Here is a 16,883-nt window from a genome sequence, read left to right as displayed (position 1 = left end):
AGAGGGAGTTCCTTGAGTTTCGTGTGAAAAGTAGCAATAAAAATGCCAGAAACGAGTTGAATCGGTAATCATACACATGTTTTGAATTATTAACACTTACAAGTGCTTAACAAAGAATATGATACCAATAACTCTGTTAGGATCACTAGAGGCGCTGCTTGAGTCTCCCTTGCAGAATAAGAATATATATCTGTACAATAGCTACGACCTTGAACAGACAAGTCTACCAGCGGCGAGTCTACAGAGAAGGCTCCAGGCGTTTCCAGTTTTTGCTGCGAGAGCGTTATGTCTTGCCATTGTTGCCTGGTGCACTTCTCCTTTACTTTGGTAATATAATGCGATCTTCACCCAGTGGCAAGGGATAGATTAGTTTGCTAGAAACCACGTATGATCTCTTGGTTATGTCTGTTCATCCTTTTTTCAATAACTATTTCTTTATTTAATCTTAGTGTCCGCCTGTTTTGTTACGTGTGTGTGTGTGTGTGTGTGTGTGTGTGTAATTCACTGTTTGATCTGCTGCAGTCTCTGACGAGACAGCCAGACGTTACCCTACGGAACGAGCTCAGAGCTCATTATTTCCGATCTTGGGATAGGTCCTGAGACCAGGCACACACCACACACCGGGACAACAAGGTCACAACTCCTCGATTTACATCCCGTACCTACTCACTGCTAGGTGAACAGGGCTACACGTGAAAGGAGACACACCCAAATATCTCCACCCGGCCGGGGAATCGAACCCCGGTCATCTGGCTTGTGACGCCAGCGCTCTAACCACTGAGCTACCGGGCCGTGTGTGTGTGTGTGTGTGTGTGTGTGTGTGTGTGTGTGTGTGTGTAATATTTCTCTACATCAAACAACATCTCCGTCACTGCCTTCTGAGTTCTACTTTTCTTTGATGTACTCTATGAAAGATATGTAGAACACACGAACAAAGAAGCGGGTAAACAAAGAAATAAAACCGGGAGATGTAGCCTTCACTCAACCATCAGGAGTGTGACAATCAAATTTATCAGCCATAGCGAGATGGTTTATGATGTGGGTCGGGATGAGTGGTTTGGTCTATCAACCCAGCCCACCACCGCCACTAAACCCACCCTGGAGGCGGTCAGTGTGTTTGTTCTGAAAGGCGCACGTGTCGGGTAGTCAGTCGTATGTCTCCAGGGGGTTCTGGCTACTGCTGAGCTTGGTGAAGGGGAGAACTGACTGGTCAAAAGACCTCAAACACCATGCACATGCACACGCAGACACACACACACACACACACACACACACACACACACACACACACAAAACCTATCATGATATTAGGATACGATTCTGGGCGTCGTCAGTATTTTATGTGGTATGGTTTCTTTGTGTCTAGATTAAGACGTGTGCACGAACGCAGGCACACCGAATTGTGGTGTCGTCAGTAGTTTACGTGTTTAGTTCCTTCGTGTGTATATTATAACTTTTGATATGTGTGTGTGTGTGTGTGTGTGTGTGTGTGTGTGTGTGTGTGTGTGTGTGTGTGTGTGTGTGTGTGTGTATTAATTTTCTTTGGTTTCGGTAAGTATTTCAAGAACGCCACAACCAGTAGTGTGACCAATGCTAACACGCAGTTCTGGGACAATAAAGAAAGGTTCTATTTGTCAAACTCTTCACCCTCTGACATTTCTCCACGACGACATATACGAAGGTGGTTTCTCCTTTATGGTGCATCCATTTTTTATCGCTACCAAAAATCCCTCACCTTCTTTATATGCATGAGTTAATCAAGTGACTGAAGATACTTCTATGGGTGCTGAGAGTCAGATATATACTCTCTCTCTCTCTCTCTCTCTCTCTCTCTCTCTCTCTCTCTCTCTCTCTCTCTATATATATATATATATATATATATATATATATATACTAAATCTCTTTCTAATTATTTTTCTAAATCTTTCTCTTCCACACACTGTCTGGATGACTCTCTCTCTCTCTCTCTCTCTCTCTCTCTCTCTCTCTCTCTCTCTCTCTCTCTCTCTCTCTCTCTCTCTCTCTCTCTCTCTCTCTCTCTCTCTCTCTCTCTCTCTGAATGAATCTCTTACGTCCTCCCACTGATAGTCTCTCTCCTATCTTCCTCTTCGCTGTCAATCTTCTGTCTTATCTCTGCCTGTGCCAGTCTCTCTCTTCTCTCCTAAAGTTGAATCTTCCTCTTCTCTCTCAGACTAAATCTTTCGTCGCATTCTAAAGATAATGCTGTATAGTGCTTCAGTAATTATTACTTAGGCTTCTTAAACGTTGTGTGTGTGTGTGTGTGTGTGTGTGTGTGTGTGTGTGTGTGTGTGTGTGTGTGTGTGTGTGTGTGTGTGTGTGTGTGTGTGTGTGTGTGTGTGACCAATATTTCTCGTATACAAAGCAATCATACGAAACAAAATTGGTTAGATAGGAGTGTTCACTATGTTCTTTTAGCTCCAATCATAATAAAGTGCTTAACCAATACTAACTGAATGACAGCTCACACAAACAGTTGCTTTGTTCTTTTAATTTTTTCTTTTAGTTTCTCCCTGTAGTTGTAATACAAATGTTATGTTTGATGAGATTAAACAAATACATAGTTTTTTTTTTTTATTTAGGTTAACCTTCCAATAAGGCATAATCAGGGTAAAAAGTATTAAGTGAATTGACTATATATTCATATACTCATTCCATCTTTCAGGGTGAGTATGTCATGTATGTATTGATGATGTTGATCCTCTGTGGGTTCATTAGTATGGTCGCCACGGGGATAACAAAGAAAAGGTGCAGGTTGAAAAGGAAGAAGGATGGAAGAAAGGATAAAGTGACGCTTTCTCCCCTCTACAGTAATGTGAGTGATGTGCACGTAACGCTGTCGCGAGTAGAATGAAATAAGGAGAATGGAGATGGGAAGGACGGATGGCGGTGGAGCATCTATAAGAGAGAGAGAGAGAGAGAGAGAGAGAGAGAGAGAGAGAGAGAGAGAGAGAGAGAGAGAGAGAGACGTGGGAGGGCGGGAGGCTGAGGGTGTCAACAGGGAGAAAGAGAGCGGCGGCGCAGTTAGTCAGTGAGGGGCCGAGGTCCATCCAGCCAGCTCACTCACGCACCACCACAACCGCGTCTTCTGCCTGTCCGCCGCCAGCCGATCAGCACCGCGACAATCTCCATCCACATCGCCAGTTTGGCAACATATCACGTTCTCTTCTTATTGCGTGTGACATGCCTCCTGCGCTGTTAGTGTAATGATTATGTAAGTGTATATTGTCAGGAGCGGCAAGTGCTCAGATAATCGTGGAGTGATTGCGGTTTAATTCTGCAGCCTTTCATCATCCCCCGGATGCCTACGCACGGCGCACACGTTGCACTATTGCGGCACCCACCATCTGGACGTCGCCGCAAGCCATCACGGTGAGTAAATAACAGCGTGTTAGCTTATCGCCCGCTGGCTTGGTCAGAGTATTGGTGCTACACTGCAATTGGCTGTTCTGAGAATTTTCTCTTCTTGACCTGGCAACGGTTCCTTTACTTTCTCCCAGGAACACACGCACGCATGCATACAAATATCCATCCATCCACCCACCCACACACCCACCCACCCACACACACACACACACACACACACACACACACAAGCGAGAGCATGAATTTACATTTTGAAATTAAAGAAAACATGGAAAGAAAACCTTCCGAAGAAAAATAGGTTTATAAATAGGATTTATTAAGAATTGGGTGTGTTGTTGCTAAGTCTATGAAAAAAATATGTAAATGTCCTTGCGTGAAGGGTTGCTATGGTTTCTGGTTCAACACATACATGTGCGGACAAACGCCTCACACACACACACACACACACACACACACACACACACACACACACACACACACACACACAGTGTTTTCATTAGACACTTAATTTATCATCTTGTCAAATGTTATTTTTTTTTTTTATCTTATTGGATATAATTTCCAAAGTGATTGGAAATCAACTAGTTGTGTAGTGTGCACCGGAATCAAATAAAGAAGCACATTCGATATTGCAAGTCAACAAAGAAGTATTAATTCATCAACTATCTTACTTCTCTTATTTCCTCCTCCTCCTCCTCCTCCTCCTCCTCCTCCTTCCTCAACTCAGACACGCCTCCAGTGCACGTGTATTGGATTAACTGCGGTTCACCTTGAATAATCGTTCACCACCTGAATATCAACTCATCACTGACTCACTCTGTCTATTACCCTGTATTACTGTACCGAGAAAGAGGCAGGAACACTTATTACGGTGCTGACTCATTATATGAAGGGGAAATAACAGCACAGTCACTGTCTTGGTGGTGTGTGTGATTGTCTAGCTCAAGAATGGCATGTAATCTGGTATGGTGGAACTGTAGATACTGCTCCGATTCAAATCCTTGAAATATTTATAGTTTTAACACATCTCGTGGTATGTACTGAGAAATTCCCCTCCTTCAGTACCCTATATCGGCTTTTTTCTAATGAATCCATGTGCAAATAATGGTTTAATAAAAAACAAAAGGCATCCCACCACTGACTATATCAAGGAACAAAAAGGAAGAACACACAAATGCATATCCGTCTTTTAAGTAGGTGCGTGTGATCACGCATCTTACTTCCGGTTAACGAGTCAAGAATCTAGGCCTCATTAGCAGATAAGAGCGGGTTAGGTAAATGAAACGCGGTATCACAGAGAGAAGGAGCCCCTGTAAAGTGCCTCAGGTTAGAGGTGAAGATGAAGAAGTGAGTCAATCGCTTATCTGCAGCAATTATATAGAATATTAATATCGACCAGGTGTTTGGGAGTATCTAAATACCGCAAATACCTCTACGTATAACGAGGATGGAGTCTTATTTATCTTTCATATTACTTTCTTTTCTCTCGCATCGTATGATTGGTCTTTCCGTACAGATTAGTAGTTTGTCCACAGAGTAGAGATTAATGTTATATCTTCCTGTATTCAACTATTTGTCTAACTATCTATCTATTTTCCTGTTCATACATATAGCTAACTAGCTACGCATTTACCTACCTATGTACACATACCATTCCCTATATATCTATCAAAAGAATATCCCACGAATTAGGAGATACATCGGGATATGATACTCTACGTAACATTTCAAGTTGGAAATACTCCATACATATGTGTTTTGCTTTATTTTGCGAGAAACTGACCTACGTATATTTGTGCGCTGGGAGAGCAGCTCCACTGGAATCAGATTCCTTATCTTATAGCTTATGGAGACCTATAGGAATGACCAGAAAGATCCCCAGAACTACTGTCAATGAATCTCTTCGATTGGAGATATGAAACATTTGATATAAAAATAACAAATCACACATTCTAGACAGCAGCTGCTTCAGCGCCTTGAGGAAGCTGGCAAGCTGCACAACAGATATGGAATGACAGGAGCGAAAAGATGTTCTTTGGCAGTCAGTTGATTCACGAGGCTTGTCACTGAAATGTTAAGACTGTCAAAGGAGATGACATTTGTAGTGAGTTGTCATGTATATCTAAAAATGTACATTGCTATGTTACTTGCCCTTTTCCCTCACTGACACATACAAAAATTTCACTTATTATTTGATATCTGTTTTCTGTAAGGATTTAACTCCTTATATTGCGCGCGCGCGCACACACACACACACACACACACACACACACACACACACACACACACACACACACACACACACGAAAAAAATACGAGATCGGTTACAGCAATTTACAACTTACACATTAACTTTTCACAAAATAAAGTAAAGCAAGGTATATATGCACGGAGAATTTCGAACTTGCAAATACTTGAACTATTATATCCTGAAATATGTAACTTTAGTTTCGAGACATTCTAAATATATGTACCTGTCCATTCATCGATTCATTAATATAATACTCTATACATCCCAACTTAAGTCTTGAATATCCATATCGACGTATCTATCTATCCTTGCTTATTTAGCTACCTATATCTATATGACTATCTATCTGTCTATCTATTCATTTACATATTCAAAACATTGCAACTTTACAGTATTTTTTTCTTGTTTCCTTTACTGAAAATCTACAGTAAAAAAGTTTCCCAACTTTCCCCCACGCAATAGTTCCTGCACCTGGGAGCAAGTCGTGGGCGACTGGTTCATGGACAACAGGGCTGGTGGTGGGAAAGAGAGGAAGGGAAGCATTGTGCTGCAGGTAAATGCCTTAGGCAGAAAAGTTACTGTAGCGTCACTCGCGCCTTACATAGATTGGTATTTTTCTTTCTTATAAAATAGAAACGGGCCAACGAGAGAGAGAGAGAGAGAGAGAGAGAGAGAGAGAGAGAGAGAGAGAGAGAGAGAGAGAGAGAGAGAGAGAGAGAGAGAGAGAGAGAGAGAGAGAGAGAGAGAGAGAGAGAGAGAGAGAGAGAGAGAGAGAGAGAGAGAGAGAGAGAGAGTTGCCACGAAAAATTACTCAACGAAGAACAATTATTTAACGGAGTTGAAGTGTTCATTATGTCACTCTTTTCTAAGACTGCATTGTCTGTCTTCTGGAGTAATTTTTCTTCTTGATCTAAAAGAGACTTTTCTCTAGAACATAATAAAATGGTACCAGGTCGTATAAAAGTGTTGTCAAAGGGGCTATCCAAACTTTGAGAAATATCTTGTAACCTAGCTCTTGAAACAGTTAAATCTAAAGACAAAAGGGAAAATACAAAAGCAGGCAGGTAATTCAAAATTTCTGAGTGCACATAGTGAGAACACATTTCCAATTAGGAGAATGGCTCACCACTACCTGGAATATAATAGTAAATCAATCGTCTGGTGGTGAATTAATGGGATGAGACTGAATCTTTGCCTGCAGACCAATCTACCTTTTTGTTGCTCGTTAAATAATCTCAAGTTGGGAACAATTAATTGGGATATTTGATCGTGATAGCATCAATGTCATGAATAGTTTTGTTATAAGAGACAAGGGAAACTCGCATTCCCCACTGGGTCAGAGAGAAAAAAAAAAAAAGTCAGAATCGTTGTAGGATAAATCATGATCAAGCACTGAAACAACGTACAAATTTGTCATGGGATTCTAAGTTAAATATTGTATTTTCTTAAAAGTTAAAGTTCACCAGAAGCGTGGGCAGCCTAAGCCAATGACGCACGAACTCCAGACAGCAGGTTGTGACGGTTTTGACGGCGAGCCTTTGTTATATTTTTTCCCTTGTACCCGCTGGCAAGTGCCTGACCCTGACAGGAGCAACTTCGCGGGTTGTGGTCGGTGGGTGTGGACAAAACGTCAGCAACTTTCCGGCCTTCTAAGAGTTTTTTTTTGACGTGTAGAAGCTTTGAGGATCAGCACGGAGATATAATTCGAGTTTTTGTGAAGAGAAAGAGGAGTAGAAAAACATATATCCTACAATTGCTACTGGAAATGGCTGAAAGAGGGAGATGGGGAAAGATGTGATGGGAGAGGAAATCAATCGTTTTCAGTTCATCGCCAAGGAAACTAACAGGATTCCAGCCAGTGTGCGACGCTCTCAAAGTTTTGACGTAGAATAGGCGTCTTCGTTTATAAGTCCAGTAACAATATCTTGACGGGAATATCGTCTTACGTGCGAATTACACTGATTACAATTAAAACGTGAAATATTTTATGTTCCTTGGAATGATGTTGGTATCTCTTAAGAAAGGCATTTTTCTTTATCTTCTGTGAATTTGTGGATGATATTAAATGATTTATTCAGTCACTACATACAGGAATGATCTTTTATCGAATAAGTTTAACCTTATCATCAGACTTTCAAAGAATTCACGCACATAGATCAAGAATTTGCAAATATCCCAATAAAAGAGAAGATTACTGACATGACGATATTATTGCATATCTATGCTTACATTTAAAAAAAAAAAAAAACGCCTAAATTTGAATGGATTTGACTTCTATTAGGAGGCAGATAAAGGGTTCTATTTTTATTGTTTATTTCATCTTATCTCTACTTATGTATTCTACTTACCTATTTATTTTATTCATGTCTATTTGTCTTTTTGTATTGTATAACATTATTTCTGATACGTGATGAAGGGCACGCTGTTGGTTGCTCCACTTAAGACTTTTTAAGTTATCGAACAAATAACTAGCAGACAAGCTCAATAACACCAACGACACCCTGAACAATATTATTTAATACTATCAATATTGCTTATATTATTATTACTTCTGCTTTATGCGAGCTATTATATAAAAAGTGTGAATAGTATGTCTATTAAAATACCAATGAGAGAGAGAGAGAGAGAGAGAGAGAGAGAGAGAGAGAGAGAGAGAGAGAGAGAGAGAGAGAGAGAGAGAGAGAGAGAGAGAAGGGTAACAGAGGGAAAACAAGTCCCACATTCTTTTCTTACATTAAACTTTAGCAAATTTTCCAAAGAAAAATTTTTCATGATCGTGAATCTTCATATATAATTGCATGTACCAGTCATCCTTTACATATATATATATATATATATATATATATATATATATATATATATATATATATATATATATATATATATATATATATATATATAGTGGATAATTGTGGTAAGCTAATGGGCAGACGTCCACGACTAGATTCGAATCCCATCATATACTCTTTGAAGCTTTGCCATTTGACGAGTGGTTTAAAGTTACCTACATGTCATCATGATAGCCAGGTTGCACCAAAGATGCGGTATATGTGGTGATATATATATATATATATATATATATATATATATATATATATATGAGCGGAAGCTATATATATATATATATATATATATATATATATATATATATATATATATATATATATATATATATATATATATATATATATATATATATATATATATATATATATATATATATATATATATATATATATATATATATATATATATATATATATATATATATATATATATATATATATATATATATATATATATATATATATATATATATATATATATATATATATATATATATATATATATATATATATATATATATATATATATATATATATATATATATATATATATATATATATATATATATATATATATATATATATATATATATATATATATATATATATATATATATATATATATATATATATATATATATATATATATATATATATATATATATATATATATATAGAGAGAGAGAGAGAGAGAGAGAGAGAGAGAGAGAGAGAGAGAGAGAGAGAGAGAGAGAGAGAGAGAGAGAGAGAGAGAGAGAGAGAGAGAGAGAGAGAGAGAGAGATATATATATATATATATATATATATATATATATATATATATATATATATATATATATATATATATATATATATATATATATATATATAGAAGGCATAGGTACTCATTTTCAATCCCACAGAAGCATTCATACAGAGCAGGATCTCATTTCTGCTTTTCTGCCAGTAACCTTATCATGTATATTCAGCACTGTGTCAAATTATCAGACTGATTGATGTTAGGCACTGTCAAGGATGAGGCGATTCCACAAAAAAGATTATAATATTAAACTATAAATTTGAAAAACAAGACAATATCAAAATACAAAACAAAGCAAAAATATTCACAAAAAATCAATCACTACGTCGTTTGACAAGGCAAATCTCTCTGTATCAGACAAACAGAAATATTCGTCTTCTTTTCCATGACGAGATAAGACTTACTTTTGTATGCGATAAACCTAGAACACTTAAGTGACAAGTGCTGCACATTTATAATAACAAAGCAGTCACAACAATATTGATACCTGCCTGCAGGTCTACAACTGTGCGGGTAATGTTCAACCCTGCATCCTCTTCTGAAGGGAAAACATCACTAGCCTGGATTAATATAATTTGTTTAGCGTTTAAAAAGTTCTTTATTGAATTACAACTGTTTGTAAGGAAAAGGACACAACCACACACTTAAGAAGACTTCTAATAAGTGTAATCTAAAGACGTAAAGCAATTATCGACAATACACAAATACAAGAAAATAGAAAGAAGCAAACCGAGGACTTCCAAACGTTTTAGTGTGGTAAGAGATGTAAAGGGAAGGAATCATTAGTCTCCCTTAGGCTTAATATAGTCATAAGATTTGCATACGATCTAAACAAATATATACACCTATATCAAAGTACCGATAATGTTCTGAAATATCTACTGGAAAAGTTTCCATACGATCCAAGTTGTATCAGTCACTACAAATATTATTTCTGCACAAGAAACGTTGCAACAGAATATCATTGGTGTTTTCAGTTCATATTTAAATGCAACAGACATACACTTAATATTAAGCTGGTCCAGCTGATTGACGCTTATGTGACTATAGATCAAACAATTCAGTATCATTTAGATAATCTCGTGTGTGTGTGTGTGTGTAATTCACCTCGATCGCTTGCTGGTCACCCAGCCAGTCTTCCCCATTACGGAACGAGCTCAGAGCTCATAGACCGATCTTCGGGTAAAACTGAGACCACATCAACACACAACACACACCGGGAAAGCGAGGCCACAACCCCTCGAGTTACATCCCGTACCTATTTACTGTTAGATGAACACACCCCACACATTAAGAGGCTTGCCCATTTGCCTCACCGCTTACCGGGACTCGAACCCGGCCCTCTCGATTGTGAGTCGAGCGTGCTAACCACTACTGTGTGTGTGTGTGTGTGTGTATGGTCATACATGAAGAGTATATGTAGGGTGCGCTGTTCAACTTCGGCAATTAGTGGCGCAGGCAATTTTATTTATACATATACATATGGTCAACACGTCTTCACTTACTGGCCGGTATGTCCATGAATCAGGTCTTGCTATACCTACCAATGATCATCTCGGTCTCCCTCGCAAAACCTCGTCTTCTCTGTCAGCCTCCAACTCACCCTCGCCCCATATATCCTCTTTCTAATCCCATGATCCAGTCATACAAATAACTTGCTACGCATAGTAACTATCGCAATCTATCGATCAGCTTCTTGCTGCACAATCTCGATTCCCATCTGATTTGTACGTAGCTGAGGCAATGTGTGTGTGTGTGTGTGTGTGTGTGTGTGTGATTCACCTCGATCGCCTACTGCTCACCCAGCCAGTCTTCCCCATTACGGAGCGAGCTCAGAGCTCATAGACCGATCTTCGGGTATTACTGAGACCACATCAACACACAACACACACCGGGAAAGCGAGGCCACAACCCCTCGAGTTACATCCCATACCTATTTACTGCTAGGTGAACAGGGGCCACACATTAAGAGGCTTGCCCATTTGCCTCGCCGATTAGCGGGACTCGAACCCGGCCCTCTCGATTGTGAGTCGAGTGTGCTAACCACTACACTACGCGGTGTGTGTGTGTGTGTGTGTGTGTGTGTGTGTGTGTGTGTGTGTGTGTGTGTGTGTGTGTGTGTGTGTGTGTGTGTGTGTGTGTGTGTGTGTGTGTGTGGGCATGTCTTGGCAACGAATGAATATATCAAGAAAGGCTTATAAAAGATATCACACTTTATTATTGAGGTAACGTAATTGTATGCAAGCGAGAGGATTAATGAATTCCACTTACACCGATAAGCTAATGAATAATAATTAACTGCTGCTCGAAATCAAAACACCAAAGCAACACCAATAAAGTAGAAGACAAGTATCATATTTAATCTTTATTTCTTTATTTCCTTCGCCAGAATAACATACATGATGCTAGGCGCTCTAACAGAAAGATTGAAGGAAACTTAAACACTAAGGTAGACAGGAAGGAAATATTTACAACAGTACGAAAAGCAGTGACTATTACAAGACACAAGGAACTCCTGACACGGTGAAGGTATAGAGATTTGCTACATACTTCTTAAAATGTCTGTGTGAATATTTTCTTGATATACTTTCTTGAATAGTTTCTTGATGTGAAGGAAAGACACAGGAAAAACACTACAGATCTTTGCACAAGCTGTATATCATCAAAGCGGTAAAAAGCGACACATTTGACATCACAAATATGGTTTCATGGTTTATATAAATTTATCAGATGTCATAGAAGGCCATCAGTTATTCATTGGGAATGTCTCTTTGAAGAATCTCGTAACATAGGAATTAAATATAATGTTGAAATTGTCATTTATTTTAAGTACATGGAACAAAAGCAAGAGAGCGACGTGTATCAAAGAGGCAGCAGAAACCATTTGTTTATGTTCGATGTAAACATTTCAAAGCCCGTGAGAGAAGAAACATTTAAACATTCCTACAAACATGTATAGAATCCATATAATCCCGTTATCTGTTACCTTGCATCTTGAGGTTTTATTTCATGATGACATATTAGCCAAACAGCACAGTAGTAGGGCATTCGGCCGCGATTTTCCAGCTTTAGATGATAGCCAAATCGTTTAGTTGTTTTGGGCATATATTCCTACGGTTCTGTTCCTTTCATTTGTTGCACGTCAATAAATATGTATATCATAACAGTGATTTAAAACATCATATCAACTTCGGCATAAGGCACGAAGGAGATGAAACTCAAAACCATCAAATGTCATCAAGCAATACCGATACTTAGTTGTTTTCATTATGGTACAGGACCAGTTGCATGCCCTTAATACCTTCAGTTTCATGACGCGTTTCTATATTCATTCTGCTTACTATTTGGTGATTTTATACAACTTCAGGAACTTAAGTGGGGGATCAAAACAGTGAAGACTGTGGCCATTAATCTTCTGACCTCAAAGACACTTCCTAATGTCAATAAAATGGTCTAATCGTACACAAATCTCAAGGTAAAAAAAGTGTCCCAATATTGAAGGGGTTAACCACCACCTCCATCATCCACACAACCACCATCTCCTTTCACTGCCTCAGTATATTTTGCATTTCAAGAACAATGAAAAATTTACAAAACTGCTAAAATGAAGCTATGATGATTTCCTCGCCACGCGCCTTTATGTGGCACTTTATCATTTTTAGGACACACAAATGACCAAAGTTTTAAGGTGTTTAAGCTACTATACGACTAGTTTAGGAAGTAAGTTTTTCTTAAGCTTCCTTGTCTTCATTTCCGTTGTAGAATAATCAGACATGGAAATTATGAAAAAAGTGAAAGCAGATCTTTAGGGATGTTATGAGCAGAAATAAAAATTCCATTCACGCTGCAGCCAGCTAGCAAGTGATGACAGATGATACACACACACACACACCTCCTCCCACTTTCTCCCCTGCCACCCCTCGCCCTGTCCACACCACCCGTCACAACAACGTCCTCATACCCACAAGAGCCACTAGAACCGACCGCTATAGAAACAGCGCCATACCCACCATGGTACGAGCCATAAATCACTAGGATAGAATACTAGACATAAATCCCACCCCCACTATGTAGATTTTCAGTATGTATGTACTGTAACTCCTAATAAACCGTATATTATAATCATTACACACACACACACACACACACACACACACACACACACACACAAACAAACCTCTCTCTCTCTCTCTCTCTCCCTAACTACCTATACACACTGCCACATCCTAAACATTTAGATTATGTTTTCATTCTATAGCATATGTATTAAAGTTTTTCTTTAACCTGGTGTCATATCAAAAGTTTGATATTTGATATTTGTTGTACTATACAGATGATACACAGCTTTTAAGAAGATCCGTTTCTTGAGAAAGGTATATTGCATGTGAGGAAAACTAAGACCTGACCATGCATCCCAATGATACAATAACACACTTTATTACACTTATCCGAAAACGGAAAGAGAAAGAAAATTGGTGTCTGTTACCCTTTAAGCTTAGATACACAGGAATCGTTTAAATGAATCTCCTTACATGGAAGAACAGTTTTCGTTGAAAATATTCTGCAAATACTCTTTCCCTATTACATACATGAAATTTCTTTCAATCACCGTATCCAGACAAAATTAATCCAAGGAATATACGTACTCCTAGTGTCGCAGGGAATGTCTTCATCAACACATTATCAGTCTCCATTATCACTGTTCATGATAGAAACTTAAGGCTATTCCCACGTTTACATAAACATTGTTTTATCTGTTTCACGTAGTCTAATTTTCGGTTTTTGTGTTATACTGACATCTTTCCTTTTTATTCATAGAATTGTTTATATCAACTTTTGGACAAGTAAAATAATACACATCAATTCCTACATTGAATTTTGTTAAACAAATAATTGCTATATGCATGATATTCTTAAGTATAAATATCTCTAATACAATTCACCAAACAAGATACTTACTTGTTGGTTGTTGATTAATATGAAATTACATTATTTCCATATTAAATGTAAACGGTGTCGGTTCTTCAAAAGCTCCGGAACATCAGCCCTTTTTCCCGCTCACATCACTAGTTAGAGGAATAATACCCAGTACTGTACATACGATAGCGCCGCCATACCAGCTGAGCTCAAGATCAGGGTCGCCACGCGAGAACTGTGTAACACGCTATCAAACAATCAACCGTTATTTGCCCGCATCTCTTATGTGACCACACCTCAGACACGCCAGGGCCTGCTTTTACCTAAACTTGTCTCTTTTCTCTCAGGACCTCGGTTCTTACCGTTTCTGACTATTTAGGATCGGTAGTCAAATTTGTCCTATAAAGTTTTGGATCGCGTATGTGTAGAGGAGTTTAAAGTTTGTCGTTTACATTTGTAACACGCAAACAAGTATTATAAAGACGCTCATTGTCAACAGAGGGGGCACGTAATATCACATGGAGAACTGTTATGCGGTAAGGGACAAGAAAACAGAGGGATCTTCACATTGATTGGTGCCTCTGTCCTTGAAATCATACCTCACATGTGAAGGCTTTCAAATTCAAAAGAAAAACACTGTAGTAGCTGCAGAAAAGTAACCTTACACTATTTATATTTGGCGTGTGAGGCAAACAGCAAAACTTAAATCTGGTTAAAGTGTGTGTGTGTGTGTGTGTGTGTGTGTGTGTGTGTGTGTGTGTGTGTGTGTGTGTGTGTGTGTGTGTGTGTGTGTGTGTGTGTGTGTGTGTGTGTGTGTGTGTGTGTGTGTGTGTGTGTGTGTGTGTGTGTCAGAGATAACAGGCTTTATGCTTCAGCTGTTATGAGACAGTCCTGTGTGACAGAACATCTGGGTCGGAACTAAGTACACGCTCCCCAAGATTATATCAGGCTCTGCACTCCTTCCGCTATCGCACAAGGCCTTGGGCATCCAGTGCGCGCTCGTCACCGAATTTTGAAACTTCAATGAGACGTAGTCGTGAGTAGGAACAGTGATTGTGGTTGCAGTGGTAGCGGTAATCTTGTCAGACACCTCAAAAGTGAGGCATCAAGGTGCAGTCAAGGCAGGGTAAAGGGATAACTTCTTCCATATAAAATTCTATGAAATATTGATCTCCTTTCTCTCCCTCCTCCTCCTCTTGCTGTAAAATATTCCTCTCCACCTCCCTTCCTTTTCAATATTCATCTCCACCAATTACTCGACCTCCTCTCTCGACACTTTTCACTCTCTCTTTCTACTTTCTCTACCATTTCTGTTGATACTGCCACTGCTAAGAGAAAAGCAACAAAAGTGAAGAGGAAAAAGATTTACACATGAACAAGTATATAAAAATTAAATGAAGTAGCATATCCATAAATTACTTACTGGTAACTGGTAAATTTTCTCTCTCTCTCTCTCTCTCTCTCTCTCTCTCTCTCTCTGAGCATCAGCTAGATAATAGAAACAGCGTGTAAAAAGTCTGAGCTTTATCAGTTCACACAAAAAGCAACACCCGTTATACGCCGCTTATCATCTTTCTGAAGAAAAGCTTGAATAAATATTCAAATACTTATAATTACTGTTAGTCTAAAATTGATCCTTAATTTTTTTCACCTTTTGAAAACTATACTAATGAATGGATTCTAAATGTGTATAATCTTTCCACCGCTATTAAAATCTCGTTATTTCACACATGGATCTTATGAGAAACTTTGGGCTTGCAAAATTTCCACGATAAAAAGTTAGATATAAAATTTCTAATTCCTCTATAATTGTGCTTTCAAAATACTATCTATCTGCCCCAGCTAGAATGCCAATAATCTTACCAAAAAAGATAACAAATGTATTGCAATGCGCCTCTTATCTCATCGGGATGTGTTGCACCTGTTAATAGTAAGAATTATGATAAACTTTTATTTATGGAAACTCTAATGATTGTTTTAACGGGAGTATTAATCCATCACCGCTAGAATACTAATGATTTCATAAAAGAACTTAAAGATAAAAACATATCTATGAATTGCAAAACCCTCTCCTTTCATCAGTATACAAAACACGAAAATAGTGTAGAGCATTCACCTCAAACCATATTCAAGAAGATAAACGGAGGCAATTCAAAGAAATTACAGACTGGCTCCTCGTGACATCCCTCCTTGGAAGAAGATATTTTTGCACACATGTCAAATTGAAGTGAGAGTAATTTAATCCCTTGATCTAAGTCACAATGGAATGATTCAGCTGGTTGACCCCACTTGAAGCTGGGACTGTGGAGCGTGGCCGAGCTGGCACTACAATGAGAGAGAACTTGAGTGCACAGTGCAAGTGATCAAATGCAAGCGTTCTCTTCATCATTTTATATCTGTTTTCTAATAATATCATATATCACTTTTAAATCTAATTTCCATTAATTTCTTTTTGTTTGTTTCTCTGTTCTTGTCTTTTTCTTTGACTTAATTTTAACGTCCTTGTCTTTACCATTTTAATAACAAAATTTATCTCTCATTTAATTCAGAGACTAGAATTACTACATTTCACACCCATGCATCTCTCTCTCTCTCTCTCTCTCTCTCTCTCTCTCTGCGTAGCTACAGGAAATGAGATGTCCAGGAACTATGGTATGATAAATCCACAAAAAAACTTCGTAAAATA

General features: G+C 38.3%; 1 protein-coding gene across 1 annotated transcript in view; it reads left to right on the top strand.

Moving 5' to 3' along the window:
- The first annotated feature begins 3,009 nt into the window (after positions 1–3,009).
- LOC123504394 overlaps positions 3,010–16,883 on the top strand; it is a 36,440-nt gene continuing 22,566 nt past the window's right edge. The window contains exon 1 of the mRNA XM_045254853.1: positions 3,010–3,390. Within this exon, the coding sequence (XP_045110788.1) occupies positions 3,320–3,390 (71 nt within the window). The 5' untranslated portion in view covers positions 3,010–3,319. The remainder of the gene's footprint in view (positions 3,391–16,883) is intronic.

The sequence above is a fragment of the Portunus trituberculatus genome, chromosome 16 (assembly GCF_017591435.1).
Source record: "Portunus trituberculatus isolate SZX2019 chromosome 16, ASM1759143v1, whole genome shotgun sequence".
Taxonomy (NCBI): domain Eukaryota; kingdom Metazoa; phylum Arthropoda; class Malacostraca; order Decapoda; family Portunidae; genus Portunus; species Portunus trituberculatus.
Note: the sequence above shows the minus strand (reverse complement) of the source record. Positions and strands in the feature narration are given on the sequence as shown.